The sequence below is a fragment of the Neolamprologus multifasciatus genome, chromosome 2 (genome assembly GCF_963576455.1).
Source record: "Neolamprologus multifasciatus chromosome 2, fNeoMul1.2, whole genome shotgun sequence".
Taxonomy (NCBI): domain Eukaryota; kingdom Metazoa; phylum Chordata; class Actinopteri; order Cichliformes; family Cichlidae; genus Neolamprologus; species Neolamprologus multifasciatus.
In genome coordinates, this window is record NC_140440.1 from 33,564,204 (window position 1) to 33,579,608 (window position 15,405).

General features: G+C 40.5%; 2 protein-coding genes across 4 annotated transcripts in view; one reads left to right on the forward strand and one right to left on the reverse strand.

Annotated features, from left to right (window-relative positions):
- Nucleotides 1-14,924, forward strand: srpx2 (sushi-repeat containing protein X-linked 2). 2 transcript variants are annotated; one of them, XM_085130313.1, is made up of 10 exons: nucleotides 1-2,895; nucleotides 3,706-3,777; nucleotides 5,716-5,907; nucleotides 6,706-6,882; nucleotides 7,216-7,339; nucleotides 7,426-7,547; nucleotides 7,631-7,810; nucleotides 10,983-11,116; nucleotides 11,195-11,316; nucleotides 13,838-14,924. In XM_085130313.1, exons 1-10 carry the CDS (start codon nucleotides 2,886-2,888, stop codon nucleotides 14,016-14,018), a joined length of 1,314 nt encoding a protein of 437 aa, XP_084986439.1. In that variant the 5' UTR covers nucleotides 1-2,885; the 3' UTR covers nucleotides 14,019-14,924. The 2 variants fall into 2 exon arrangements, with proteins under 2 accessions (XP_084986439.1, XP_084986431.1); XM_085130305.1 differs by having other exon boundaries at nucleotides 2-862.
- The window catches only part of sytl4 (synaptotagmin-like 4), a 24,194-nt gene continuing 18,718 nt past the window's right edge, over nucleotides 9,930-15,405 (reverse strand). For both annotated transcript variants that reach the window (XM_085130290.1, XM_085130281.1), the window contains one exon: nucleotides 9,930-15,346. In XM_085130290.1, the coding sequence (XP_084986416.1) occupies nucleotides 15,198-15,346 (149 nt within the window). In that variant the 3' untranslated portion in view covers nucleotides 9,930-15,197. The remainder of the gene's footprint in view (nucleotides 15,347-15,405) is intronic.

The window sequence follows — 15,405 nt, forward strand, 5'->3', positions numbered from 1 at the left end:
CACACAGTTGCGTGTCACAGCAGTCAGAGCAGCCTTGTAAATATGCGCTTAGTTGAAGATAAACACAAAGACTGAGGCTTTTTTTCGTTCTCCAAATTGAATTTCTACTCGCATCGCGCTCTCCTCGTGCGATTTTCTAAACAAATTACATGTGATGATCCTTTTAAAAAAAACAAAGCGTCGCATTAAATAGTGCTACAATTAATTGCTACTAGACCGTGAGCTCTTTGTAAGTGTTGCGTATCGTGGGGGGGACATATTTGGAGCATTTTGTAAGTTTATTTTGAAAGTAGCCCGTTTCATTAAAACAAAACAAAACGAAAAAAACAAAAACCCATCAGGCCTGATGTCACTGAAATAACATTATGAGATTATCAAATAAAGATCCATAACAGCTGATAACTCCAGTGCCATTGTATATAACAGATGGCAGCCTAAAAAATCTGCTGCTGCAAGTGAATTAGCGTATAGGCCTACTTCTTGCATGAGTTGAAGGGTGGAGTTTATAAAAGATCTTTAATCATGTTTAATGCAGCGATGGGTGGAAACACACACACACACACACACACTAGAAGCCCGTTAGTGCCACCAAGTGGTTTCTGTCTCTGTGATGAACTAGAAGAATCTTTCCTTAAGCTGAGGAGGCTGCGTGAAAGAAGCGCTCGTTGTTGACTGTGGGGATTATTCAGACAACTCTTTTTTTTTAAGCTTTCCTCAGTTTTATAGCTTCGTAGGTCTGTGTTGGACTCTGAGATTCTTGGAGCTGTACAAAAAAAGTTTGATCTCATCCAGGAGTGTCATCTCTGCGTTTCTGACATGCGCCTCAGCCGCTCTGTCGCTGTCTTCATCTTGTTCTTCACAGGTGAGTCCACGAGACAAACCTAGCCTGTACGAGGCAAGAAAACAAAATAAACAATTCAAATGTTAGGGGCTAGATTTCATCAAAATACCACGTGATTACAGTGCACGATGTACTTTCCTGCGATCAAAGGAAAAGTACAGAATCAACAAAGTAAAACTACTCCTTAAGTTCCCAATGCAAAAACGTTTGCTCCCAAGGTTTTGGATAGTGCATATTCTGTTAGCAGAAACTCGATGGTGAAGTTGAAACAGGCTGAAACTAACGAGCAATCTGCTGTTTCTGTTTAGCTACAGTAACCATGAAAACTCATATTTCCAAAGCATAAGTGACATCTCTGATAAAAATGGGAAGCAGCAAGCTCTCATATTTAAGAGAGAGAAACCATGAAATCTTTGGCAAGTAAAGAATAACTTTAACTTAAAATAATGACTGTTTTGTTTTAGCTCAATCAATCAGCTGTTCGACTAAAGCTATCTAAAGTAATCCAAAGTAACTACATCTGTCTGACAGTGATCTTCTCTAACATGTAGATACTTAAAGGAAAAGTTATTTAGTCTAAGTTTAGTATAAATTCCTAGATTTTTACTTACTTAAAGTACTTTCTCAAGCATTGGTTTTGTTGCAAGTCTCAACTAAAACAAATTTGCATGAATATGTAATATATTAGATGGTTGGCCAAGGATCAAGTCACTCATCTTCCCTGCAGCTGGGAAATACCTCCTACTCTGCACTAAAGCTACTGGTATTAGATCCAGATGTGCTGCATTTTTTAGGGGAATCGATGAGTACAAAAGGAGGTTCCTGCTCCATTTGTGCCTCCACAACATCTCCCAACATGCAACTGGCTAAAATCCAGGATAAGATGACTTTAAAAATGAGCTGAGCTTCATTTCTCTTCAGGTGTTCCTTCCCCGTTTGCTGACCAAGCAGTTTAATTACGGCTCGGCTCCGGTTAATTACTGAGGAGTCCCCCTCCGGGCCAAATGTGCTAAAGCCTTCATTTAATCCTGCAAGATAATGACATGACCTGAGATTCCCCTCGGCAGCACATATGAACTCCAGTGATGATGAGGAGTGATTGAAAGGATCTCTCAGCTTTGTCATTAGAGACAGATGAAATGTCAGATGAGCAGCAGCTTCTTTGTGGTCTGACTCATTTCTGCTGCATGGTCTCACTCTGTCTGCAGTGTGCATGTCTCTGCAGTAAAAATCTGCCTAATGTGTGTCAGTGTCTGGCTATTCTGCACCCCTTAGTCATCAGAAGCAGCGTTTGAGTAAAAGCACCAGTCGGGCAAGCCTTTCTTTGTCATATGTGAGAAAAAATGGATTCTTTGGATCTCTTTGGGTCCGAGAACAAGTTATGAGGGGACTATTTTCATACATATTATCACAAAAGCTGAATGAGTAACAAGAAGTCTAATCTCGAAGGTTATGTTTGCCTATTAGGAGAAACAGCTCAAATCTATAGAAAACCTCCGTTTCAATTTTATCCATGTATAATCTCACATATCATTTTAATTGCCATATGCATGATAGTACACCCCACTTGCAGTAATGTCCATTTCTATATTTGAACACTGCAGTGATTAGCCTGTTTATTTCCTGTGTGACTAATTCTCTGTGAGGGGAAATATTAGCCTGGGGTAGTGTATTGTGTGGAACATGGGGCTCTTTATAAGAAAAAGAAAACAAACATAAAAACCCACTGACGGTGGGTTTAATCTGCTTGTCTTGGGAAGAATCTGGAGCAGAGTAGGGAAATTAAATGTATCTTTACTAATAAAATGCTTTAAAGTGGACTTTATTAGCTCGAGACTAAGTTTAATGCTGAGCTGAAGCAAAGGAAGCAGAGCAGGAACTGAGAGCTGGGGTGGGGGGTGGGGGATTGACAGACTGGAAAGTTTGGCACTCAGCTCTAAACACGGAGTCATTTTCAGGATACTGCGCCTGAGCCACCACTGCAGAGAAAGAAGAGTAACAGTGATTTATTGTGCAGAAAGTTCAGTACAAGAACTGTTATAACATGGAAAATGGTGAGTAAGAGACACAATCGCCAAGTGGGTAATAAAAACATGCTGTTTGTCCTAATGTGTGGTGGAGTTAAAGTGAAAGTTTCAAAACATAACCAAGGCCATTTACATGCATCACCTCAAGAAAGCAAAGAGCCCCAGGAGTTTCCATTTCCTGATTGGAAATCCAGGTATGGACTGGAATATTATTTGAGTTGTGCTACAGGAAGCTGAAAGGAGGTTGTGGAAATGAGTGTCTGCCTGCTTCTGTGTGACCTACATAATATTTGCTTCAGTCATATTATTTCACCCCAGCTGATGCTCAGGAGGTTTGGGGTTCGAGCCCTAGGCTTTTCTACATGTTGGCTTAAATTTTTCGTTTCCTGTTCTCATGCTGTCCTCCCATAGGTGCCCAGCATGAGTCGAGGTCTCTTTTTTTCCTCTTGTACTTTCCCATTGTTGTGTACTTTTTCAGTGTTTTTCTGTAACGCTGCCGATCTCCGACTTGTATTCCCATGTGATGTCTTTGTTGTGTGTGTAAGTCGGGGGGGGGGGGGGGGGGGTCCTATTCCTCTGCGGGGCAACCTGCATATGGCCAATAAAGCATTCATTCATTCATTCATTCATTCATTCATTCAAATACATGTCCAGGGGTTCGGTTGCTCCTGATGTTTCCATGTGAGTGTGTGAATGTTAGGTTAAAAGTGCTTAGGTTTTTTTAAATACGTGTGAATGATACTTGTAGTAAGAAAGCTCAAAAAGAGTAGAAAAGTGCTATTTAAGTGACCGTCTATCTACCATAAACACATGTGACATGTCTGGTTGTTTTTTCAGCTGGCTCTGGGACTACAGTATATGAAAATGAGTTTACAGAGGAAGATACGACTCCTCAACTGGACTACACAAGTGCGTATGGACAACAGACACTCACTGGGGCTGGGCCATATGTCAGAACATACCATCAAACAGTGTCTATTAAAGATTTGGCCTCTGTTGCTCATATGAGTAGCTAACACATCTGGTGTCAAGAATAAGCAGCTTAGTAAGAAAGTCTCTGTTAACTTTTAGATTTTTGCTCAAAGACTCTTCTAGGAAACCAGGTGATAAAGAGAATATAGATATTTATAGCCTGCTTACTTCTTTGGATCCAGGGTTATACAATCCAGATGAAATGTTTTTTTGATTTTTGTGTCAGTCACTGCTGTTAAAGCCATTAGAAAAAAACCTTGTGTAATTATTTTTTTTATTTTTTTATTCATTCTTTGCTGCCTTGGGCTACGTCCACACGTACACGGGTATTTTTGAAAACGGAGATTTTCCGTTTTCGTTTTAAAAAATAATCCCGTCCACACATAAAGGCAGAAATGAAGGAAAACGCTGCTAGGACATGCCAAAGCAGCAGGTGGCGCTATATTCCTAACCGTGCAGAAATGTTGGCCAATCAGAAGTCTAGAAGCCTCGGTGGGAAAAAGTAAACAAAGCTGGGGCATAGAAGCAGAACCGAGTGGTATGTGTGGAGGGACAGTAACTGTGTGTGTATATGTAAGCATTTAAACACTGCAGAGAGTAAAATTAACAGTATTGTAGAAATTCATTTCACCGAAACAATAACGTGGCGCACAGTGTGACGTCAAAAAAGGCGCACACCTTTGACGCTGCGTTTTTCTCCTCCACACCTAAATGCAAAAACGGAGTTTTAGAAAATATCCACCCTGGCCGGAGTTTTTAAAAATCTCCGTTTTCAGTGACCGAAAATGCCGTTTACGTGTGGACGAAAGGTGCAAACACATAGAAAAATCTGCGTTTTCAAAAATACCCGGATACGTGTGGACATAGTCTCGATGTCTGGCTTAATCCTCTTCACAACGTTGCTTCAGTTCATTGAAGATTGGAGGCATTTGTTTAGGCACAGCTTTCTTAAATTCCCAACAAAGCATTTTAATTGTGTTGAGGTCTGTCAGACAGATGACCTCACGTTTGACTCTAGAATACTCTGTTATACATAGGAGCTCATGGTCGACTCAGTGACTGCTAGGTGTCCTGGTCCCGTGGCTGCAAAACAAGCCCAAACCATCACCTTTCCATCACCGTGTTTGACACTTGGTATGAGTTGTTTATGCTGATATGCAGTGTTTGGTTTTCTCCAAATGTGACTCACAGCCAAACATTTCCACTTTTGTGTCCTCTGTCCAAAAGTCACTGTTTCAGAAGTCTTATGGTTTGCTCAGTTGCAGCTTTCTAATAATAAGCCATGCTGCCATGTTCTTTTTAGAGAGAGCAGGCTTTCTCCTGGCAACCCTTCCAAACAACTTGTTTAATCCTTTTCTAATTGTGCTGTCATGAATTTTAGCATTTAACATGCTGACTGAGGCCTGTAGACTCTGACATGTAGCACATGGGTTGTTGCAGGTTCTTTGGAACAAGTCTGACCTTGGGGTGAAATTTCTGGGATGTCGACTCCTGGGAAGCTTGGCTATTGTCCTGAATGTTTTGCATTTTCCCTGATTGTACAATTACGGTCATTTTGGAAATGACCATATGAGCCTTCACAGGTTGATGGGTAGCAACTGCTTCTTTAAGGTCATTCCTGATCAGCAAGCTGCCAAAACTTGCTTTTATAGAGGCGCTCACACTTTCTAATGAGTAGTAGAATTGAAATTTGTGGTGCTTTTTATCTGGTTTCTTGCTGAAGTTTGACTCTTTGAACTCTATAACAAAGACTGATTAACTGATATAGACAAGCACAGTCTGAAATCCCACTTTTCACATGAGTGAACACTGAGTCCAACACTCAGAGTCTAAAGGAATTACACAAATCTGATTCTGGCTGCTCTTTAAAAACAGACCCTTACTGGTGCCATCCTCCGGGTCTGACCAACGGTGAGGTGACCTGCCACTCCCCTCAAGGCAGAGCCTACAGGAGCACATTGGGAACGCGTTGCCAGATGAGCTGCGATCGAGGGTACAAGCTGCTGGGAAGACGCTCCATCATGTGCCTCGCTAATCGCCGCTGGTCTGGGACTGCTTACTGCCGCAGTATGTGGAGATTTTAACTTAACATGTGATCAGTTTGGTGACACTCTTTGTTTTTCTGACCAAGAAAACTGATCAGCAAATATGGTGAGTGTCTGTTATTTGAAAATATTCATTACATCTCATTCTTACTGGCCAGGAATTATAAAATCAGTTCACATGTTCCCTTATTGCCACGAGCACTGGAGTTGTTAATTTTATTCACTGGCACCACATGTAAGTGTTAATCCACTGCTGAAAATAGTCCCCAATTACACATTTTTTTTACTCTTTGAGAGTAATAGTTGCTTAAAAATGCAGTTCGCAGTTTGAGCCTTTTTAACAGCTCGGAGAGTTAAATCAAATCCTGTTTTAGATATTTTCTTCACACGTGCTCACACTGTTAGTGTTGTTGATACTAAAAATAGAAAATCACCAGCCAAACCTTTTAATTCTTGGACTTTCCTGAGGTGGCTTTTTATGATTCACAGTTCAAAATAATAAATTTTTCTTTTTTTAATACTCTGAAGCAGACTCCTTGACAATTTGATTGCCCCTCCCATACAGAAGGTTTGAAAAGCAGATGGGTGGGGCTTCTGTGCTTACAGTGGAAAATGTGAGGCTGACATGTCCATATTAAGGATATCTGCTGTCAGTGATGTTATACAGACCCAAGACAACAAAATAATCTAAAACTAAACGTTTAGAGCAGTCTGGTTCTTACTTGAACATACACTGAGCTCATTAGTTACAATTTTGACCATGTTTAATATGAACAGCCACCACTGTGGCCATTTAACATACTCTCTGTGTGTCCGTCAGAGATGCGCTGCCACATGCTGCCCCTCATTTACCATGGCAGGTACACCTGCACTCAGGGCTTTATGGTGGACTCCAGGTGTGACTTTACCTGTGACACTGGCTATCGCATTGAAGGAGAACCATCACGCATCTGCCAGCACAGGGGGTCATGGAGCGGAGTACAGCCGGTGTGTTCAGGTACGCAGCGCAGTCTCCGCGTGTAGAGCCAAGTGAAGCCGACCAAATGTTTGGAAATTCTGTCAGCTATATTTTTTAACTTACTGCCATACATGGACTTTAAATCAGGCCATCTGCTCTGGTGTGGTTATCCTTCATTCCTTCACAAGATTGGCTCCTTTTACAGTCTCACAAAAACAAGCATATTTCCTCCTCGTCTGTTCTCTGGACTGAATCCAAACTGTGGCTTGTTGCTTTCTGAATTCAATTCTGCTCTTTATAGCTGTAGCAGTTGGGCCATGCTGACAACATGCCTGCTTCCTTCCTCTAATGCCTGCATTGCCATTATTTCAGATACTGATCCTCCAAAAATAAAGTGTCCTCCATCTAGACTCAAGGTCGCCGAGCCTGGAAAGCTCACCGCCAAGGTGACCTGGGACCCTCCGACAGCTACAGACACTGCTCACAAGTCACTCGAGTATGTCGCAGACTTCCTTTATTTCCCTTTCCTGTTCATTCTTAAATGGATTTGAACATTTTGTTGGCTACTGTGTCTCTCTGCAGTGTGATATTAGTGGGCCAGGAGCCAGGCACTGACTTTAAAGAGGGACTTCACATTATCCGATATAAAGTGTACGATCAGGCCAGGAACAGAGCCGCCTGCAAGTTTCTAGTGCGTGTTGAGGGTAAGCTGCCAAACCGGATTTCTTGAGTTACTATTTTGTTATCACTGTTGTATTTTATTTACATGATTTTGTTTTCCATTCAGTGAGAAGATGTCCAGAACTCTTTCCACCCTTGCATGGTTACCTCAGCTGCTCCTCCGATGGGAGCAACTATGGTGCAACGTGTGAATACCACTGCGAAGGAGGACACGAACGGAGGGGGGTGTCGAGTCGTGTCTGCCAATTCAACCGAAGCTGGGGCGGAGATCCTGCTGAGTGTGTTCGTGAGTACTGAGTCTGCAAATGGGTGACTTTAAGATGACTGTATAACAGTGGCAAATGTACCAGACTGACACAACAATATAATAAATAGAGTAAACAAAAAGCATTCACAGAGAATGAATGATACACTAGCAGATCTAAAAAAATAAAAGTTGTATTTTTGTCATTTATATCGTGCAAGATTCGTCTTTTTTTATTAAATTTCGAGACTATCAGAAATGCAGCATATTAGATTATTCAAGTAATCTAAAATAATTTTTAATACAGCAACGTCTAACTTCTGAAAAGCATGTTCATTTATTCAATTCAGTTCTGCCAAATCACAACAGCAGTTGCCTCAAGGCACTTTATATTGTAAGGTAGACCCTAGAATAACACATACAGAGAAAAACCCAACAATCATATGACCCCCTATGAGCAGGAACTTTGGCGACAGTGGGAAGGAAAAACTCCCTTTTAACAGGAAGAAACCTCCGACAGAAACATGCTCTGGGAGGAGCGGCCATCTGCCGCCACCGGTTGGGGTGAGAGAAGGAAGGCAGGATAAAAGACAGGCTGTGGAAAAGAGCCAAAGACTGCACTCAGTACTCAGTTCAGGCTCCATTAACATGAATTAGTGCATCAACTTGTGGCACTGCTGAGGTGTTATGAACCTCCTGTTGCTTTGATGGTTGCTTCAGTCGATTCTTATCTACATCTTGATAATCCTGCATAGATACTCCATGTTATTCAGGACAGGTGAGTTAACTGGCCACTAAGCAACAGTAATAATATGGTAACCATCGGGTAGCAGTTTTGGCTCTATGGGAAGGTGCTAAGTCCTGCTGGAAAAGGAAACGAAGTGGACCAACCTCCACCGACACTGGCAGATGAATCGCAGACTGCAGAAACTTTACATTGGACTTCACACACCGGGAATTCTGTATCTGTCCATTGTTCCTCTAGACACTAGGACTTAAATTTACCAATGAAATGCAAAAATCTTCATCTGAAGAGAGGCCTTTGGACCACTGAACAACAGTTCGGTTCTTTTACTTCCTAACCTCGGTAAAATGCTTGTGATGTTGTCTTTGGTTCAGGAGTAGCTTAATATTAAGACTGCTTCTTTCCCTGAGGACGTCTGTGGGTGTGGCTCCTGATGCTTTGACACCAGCATCATCCCACTCCTTGTAAAGCTTTCCCAAATTCTTGAATCGACTTTTCTTGTCAGTCTGCTCAAGGCTGCGGTCGTCCCTGTTGCCTTTGCATCTTTTCCTACCACGCTTTTCCCATCCAGTCATCTTTCCGTTAATATGCTTCGATACAGCACTCTGTGAACAGCCAGCCTGTTCAGCCATAAGTTTCTGTGGCTTACCCTCCCCATGATCGTCATCTGGACAACTGTCGAGTCAGCAGTGTTGTGGTAGTGTGTTGTGAGGTATATTGTAGGGTCTGATCTACTACTACTGATCTGAGTACTTGCCGATACAGAGTACAAAAACCGATACTTCTACCACACACACACACACAAATGCAATGAATTGGAAGACAGGTTTTATTTTATTCTCTGCCGAAAAAAAATAAAATCTTAATAAAAATGACCACAAAAAAATTTCAAGTGAAAAATAAGCACTTCTGTTAAATTATTGCGTCTCCACATTGTAATTTAACAAAATATCACTGAACTATTGGCACTGTCTCGAGCTTTCAGAATAATAAATAAACACTTCTGTTTGGAATAAAATAAATACAAATTAGGTTTGAGAATAAAATAAACTTTTAAATTATTGCAGAGTGTCCATATTGTAAACAAACAAACAAAAGAACTAAAGTATTTGGCATTGACGAACTCCTCATCTGCCCGTGGATCATCAGTCCACTGTGCCGTTAAACCGAGGACTGACATCACGCACACACTGCTTGTCTTTACCTCTTCAGAAAGTTTTGGCACCATTATCTCCCTGATGTGTGGGCGGTTGGGAATTTCATATCACGGCTCGAGTATGCTGAGAAGACGGTTCAATCCTATGTTTTCCACGACCGGCATTGGCTGGTCATCCAGAGCGATAAAATGAGTCGAGCCTCTGTTATTTAAACTGCCCGTGGATTTTCTCTTGACATTTTTCATTGCTTTTCCAAAACCTGAGTTAAAGTTGGCTGTTCCACACTGCTGACATTTTGTTTAGCCTAGCTACAGCAGCCTCCAGTTTCTCTTTTTTATCTGGAGCCGCCAGTCTCACTCGCCTAACCCTGTGCCTGTTTAGTGCGGGATGTCCCCCTAGTGGCCAATCTAAAAAACTACAACAGAAATGACAAGCCACCCTCTGATTAATGAAATAAGTTGGTATCGGTTCATGGTATCGGTTAACTTTTACGAGTATGAGTACACACACATTTTACAGTATCGGCACCGATACCCGATACCAGTATCGGTATCGGTGCATCCCTAGTATATTGTATTTATAATGTTTGAAAATTCATTCATTCAAACTCAAAATGAAATCTTCAAATTATTTCAGATACTGCACTTCAGATTTTGTGAGCTGTAACCAACAATCATCAAAATTCAAACAAAAGAAATGAAGCTTGTAAGATTTCACGTCACATCAAATGACTATATGAAAGTAACTTTTCAGGATACTTGCATTTTTTGAGATGCACTAGTATATTCCAGTTAATAAACATTTTTTTTTATCATGGCTGTTTTGCATCAACCAGCAAATATTTTATATACAGTGAGGTAGTAAAGTCCAGTGGTTCCCGACTTAAGGGGAAGGCACCCCACAGAGATAATTATTAGAGGAATAAAAAGTTCCACTTTACAGTTTCCTCTGTCCGTTTGTTATATATGTTGTGACAGATATTCAGAGGCAGGACATTTTTTGATGGGGTCTAAAAGTTTTGATGAGGAGTGATGATTACACACTTTCTTCTTAAGAAGGTCAGAGCTGAAAAGGCTGAACAGCGCTGCTTTAATCTTGAACAGCTCGTGCGATTTTACGCTTCAGCGAAAAAAGTAATACATTTAAATTTTTGGAGATTTTAGCCAGAGGTGGGGGATCTGGTTATGGATCATGGTGGCAGCAAAAAGTATGAGATAGAAGAGAATACATCTGAAATCTATGCTTATGTATGTGCTTATGTACATATGGAGGGGTATAAGTGGAGGATGTAACTATGACCTTTTGTTTGTAGCAATTGAGATTAAAGCCGATGTAAAGACAGCGCCGGCTCTCCTGGATCAGTTCTATGAAAAGCGGAGGCTGCTGATCGTGTCTGCACCCAACATGTCGGACCCTGACTACCAGCTCCAGAACATCATGATACAAGTGAGACTTCACTTGATCAGCCCGGTAAAGCTTCTGAAGCCGTTTAATAAGTAACAAGAACCCAATCATGTGTTTCAGAAAGCAGATTGTGGATTAGCCCTCCGGCACGTAACCGTGATCGAGCTTCTGGGCTCTCCTCCTCGTGAGACTGGCCGCATTAAAGAAAGTCTTCTTCAGCCTCAAGTCATAGAGGGTTTAAGGTAATAATTTATCTGTTCAACGCTTCTACGGTTCTTTTATGGTGACTTAAAAAAATCCATCCTGAGATGACTTTATAAAATTTCCATTTCACTTAACAGTCGGGAGTTATTTTCACAAACTTTAAATGTCAGGAGTCTCCTAATAAAAAGAGAGTCTCCATTCAAAGATTAACACTTCTAAATATAGCATAATAATCACTTCAATGGGATTTCAACAGACCCGACAAAACATCAGTAATAATCATCTGGCTTTTGGTTTCCCTGAGAAGCACTGCGATGCTTTTGAAGCTGAGCATTTTGCAGTAAAAATAAACATTAAAAAATAATTAATCTTAGGAAATGCCTCGATAAAGATTCTTTCCTACAACTGTGCAATTTGAGTAAGAAGCATTCCTCAGTTTTTCCAGACTGGAAACTCTTCCTAACCTAAGGTCTCACTGCAGACACACAAATCCTAAAGAGTGCTGAGGTAAACTGAGTGAGCAGAGCACAAATCATCAGGGGAATTCAGACATCAATAAAGGGACATGTTTTATCTCAAAATATAGGGATGCAATGATACCAATTTTTTCAAACCGATACTTGGATCTGAGTACTTGCCGATACAGAGTACAAAAACCGATACTTCTACCACACACACACACACACAAATACAATTAATTGGAAGACAGGTTGTATTATATTCCCTGCCGATAAAAAATAAAATCTTAATAAAAATGACCACAAAAAAATTTCAAGTGAAAAATAAGCACTTCTGTTAAATTATTGCAGAGTCTCCACATTGTAATTTAACAAAATATCACTGAACTATTGGCACTGTCTCGAGCTTTCAGAATAATAAATAAACACTTCTGTTTGGAATAAAATAAATACAAATTAGGTTTGTGAATAAAATAAACTTTTAAATTATTGCAGTTATTGCGGTCCACACTGCTGACATTTTGTTTAGCCTAGCTACAGCAGCCTCCAGTTTCTCTTTTTTATCTGGAGTCTCCAGTCTCACTCGCCTAACCCTGTGCCTGTTTAGCGCGGGATGTCCCCCTAGTGGCCAATCTAAAAAAACTACAACAGAAATGACAAGCCACCCTCTGATTAATGAAATAAGTTGGTATCGGTTAACTTTTACGAGTATGAGTACACACACATTTTACAGTATCGGCCCCGATACCAGTATCGGTATCGGTGCATCCCTATCAACATAGCTTAGAGTTGGAAGGAAATACATTTAATTGTAATTGAAAGCAATGAGTTGAAAGCCAACAAGTATAAAGCTGCACTGAACAACACTCTTTTTAATACAGTGATCGTGCACTCTCCATAGACTGTATATAAATGATGGCTGTAACTACCTCGCTATAACCCATTGGTTCGCTAAATCCAATTTCAAAGACTTGTTTTGAACATTTTGGCTGTCACCAGCGTATTCTGAGAATATATTGATCACAAGGCAGTAATGTTATTCCAGTTTAAATGGGATCATCATTCACTTATTTTTGTACTAAATTAGACATGAAACTAGTGATTGAGACCACAAACCAGAAATATTTTAGGATCTGTGTTCACATACAGTGTTTCTTGGGGTGGAAGCAACCTGGCGCTAATTATATGAGCACTTCTGTGAAGAGTTTATTATTGCTAAGCTATAAAAGCTTTAAAAAAAAACAAACTCCATCACTATTTACAGTGCTGGTATTGTAAATTCTGCCCAATGTTGAAAATACTGTGTGTACAGTGAAGTATAAACATACTTCTTGGTATTTGTGTAGAAAACAGATGCTGAGAGTCCAAAAAAACACAGACCGTGGACAGAGGCCATTGAGGCCATAGACACAATAAGAAGTGGGGTCTGTTTACTGATCATTAGAAAGAATGTAGGTTTAGGGCACTCAGATGCTAACTCTGAAGTTTCCCCTCAGTTCTCCAGAGTGTTTTAGACGTCCTTATCCTTGTTTTAGTTCTAGGGAGCACAGTTCCAGTCCTTCATCGCTATCATAACCTTTTCAATCGTAGCAGGCAGCTATAACTGAAAACTAAAAGCTAAATTTATCCAAACAACAAAGTTACCAGGCAATGAACACCCGGAGGCATTCAGAGCTGTAAAGCTTGAATCAATTTCCCAAGTCTCTAAAAAACATGCCTGACATTATTGTAACAACTTTATATGGTGTTTTTCTGAAGATGATGGATGGATGTTTTTAAATTCAGGAATCAAGTGGTCAAAACTAAAATAGATAATGCAGCTTTTATACTCTAATCTGATCATTTTGAACACCTTAAGAATGATGTGTGACTACTTTGAGAAGGCAAACCTTGAAGCAAAAAGTTGACTTTTTTTAAGCAACGTTTGCCAATTATAAATATCCAGATATCCGGAATATTACAAGGATGAATTATATATCATCCTTGTAATATATATAATTACTATTAGAGTAAAATGACAAAATGCAGACTGTAAAACTCTGTTATTTGTAATTTTCACTGTAGAGGATGTGTTAATGGCTCTTATTGGGTTTCTCCACAGACAAGCATTCAGAATATCCAGAAGCTACTTCAGCATGGTGCTCCTGGATGAGCTCGGTCTGGACCGAGAGCGCTTCATTTCCCCCGTGGGTTCAGAGGAGCTGTTCTCCTACGTCGACAGTTTCCTGCTGGACGAAGAGGAACGGGAGAAACTGGAGCTCCGCAGCGATTTCTGTGACTAATTTAATAAACCTCCGTCGTTGCCACAGCAATGCACTCATCAGTATTACTAACACACAGTGAGTAAGGACAAGCAACCAGAAACCAGGTTCAGAGGAACATTTGAAGCGGGAAAAAAAACAGACAAGACAGCAGTTCCTTGTTTTAAAATGTGCTTATACAACACTGAAGCGCAAGCACTGTTTGCTCTGGATTAAATCATCAGCCAAAGGGGCGCTGACAGCGTTTGCCACAGAAAATCTAGCATTTAACATTAGAAGTAAAACACACCAGCAAATATGTGTATATACACACATATATAGAAATGTAGATATGTATTTGTATAGAGCTTCTTTATTATCAAAGAAAATTCCCAGCTGGACTCAGATGTAACCAAATTCCTTCTAGAAGCATCTTTCACCACATCCATACACTGAAATGCTTCTGAGCAGTTAGACTGAAGCAGTATATATAAATCAACTTTAATTCAATAGGATATAAACTTGCATGCATAACAAGTCAGATCTGATAAATATAATCTACTGCCAACTTTGCTCTAAAGGTTATAAAAGCTTTATCTCCTAAAATTTATATTTTTTTACCAACATTTAAAAAAGGATAAAAACGTGTAGCGTGTGAGAGAGCATTGAGGTAAACAGTGTTACCAAAGATAAAATGTTCTTTATTGAAAAACTTCTCATGCAAGTTATACAAATCGTAATGTAAATGCACTGGTGTGGATTAAATAAAGCAGAATTTCTTAGAAGCGACAGCTGAAATACTGCGTAACCAGTTTGTTTCAAATTGTTTTCCCACACCAGTATACATCTCGACACAAATAAAGAAAACTGTGAGAAACTGCCAAGTGCTGTGCATGATTTTGAATAGCGATAATATATATACAGTTTGAATTTTTAAAAAAGTGACTGCTTTAACAAAATTAATTTGTTGTGGTGATGCTTTGGCACGCTTCCAAAAGGTTAACACCCATCTGCAGTTTGGGGGCCGTGTTAAAGATGAACCCCGTGCAGAGAGAGCAGGTGTGAGCAGCCGTGAAGTGTCACGACAACAAACTGGGTGAGCGCTCGCTTCAAGAGACCGGCCTGCTCTGGTGTGACAAGCTTGAGAAAATAAAATTAATCCACAATCCCATGTTAGTCTCACAGGACACAGCTTCTCATCATCTCAGGCGTGTGCTGTCCTCATTCGCCCTTCGCCTTCCCCATAGTGGAACGCAGTGTAAGAGTGCCCTCTGCCCATGAGTCCGGGTACTGCATCATCTTCTGCCAGAGACTAATCTCCTCTCCAACCGAGTCCAGCTCCACCTCCTCTTTGCCCACCTTTACTGTGCCTGCAGGGTTAAGATTGCACACTCACTGCAGAATCTGTTTTTCTCATTAATAATGGTAA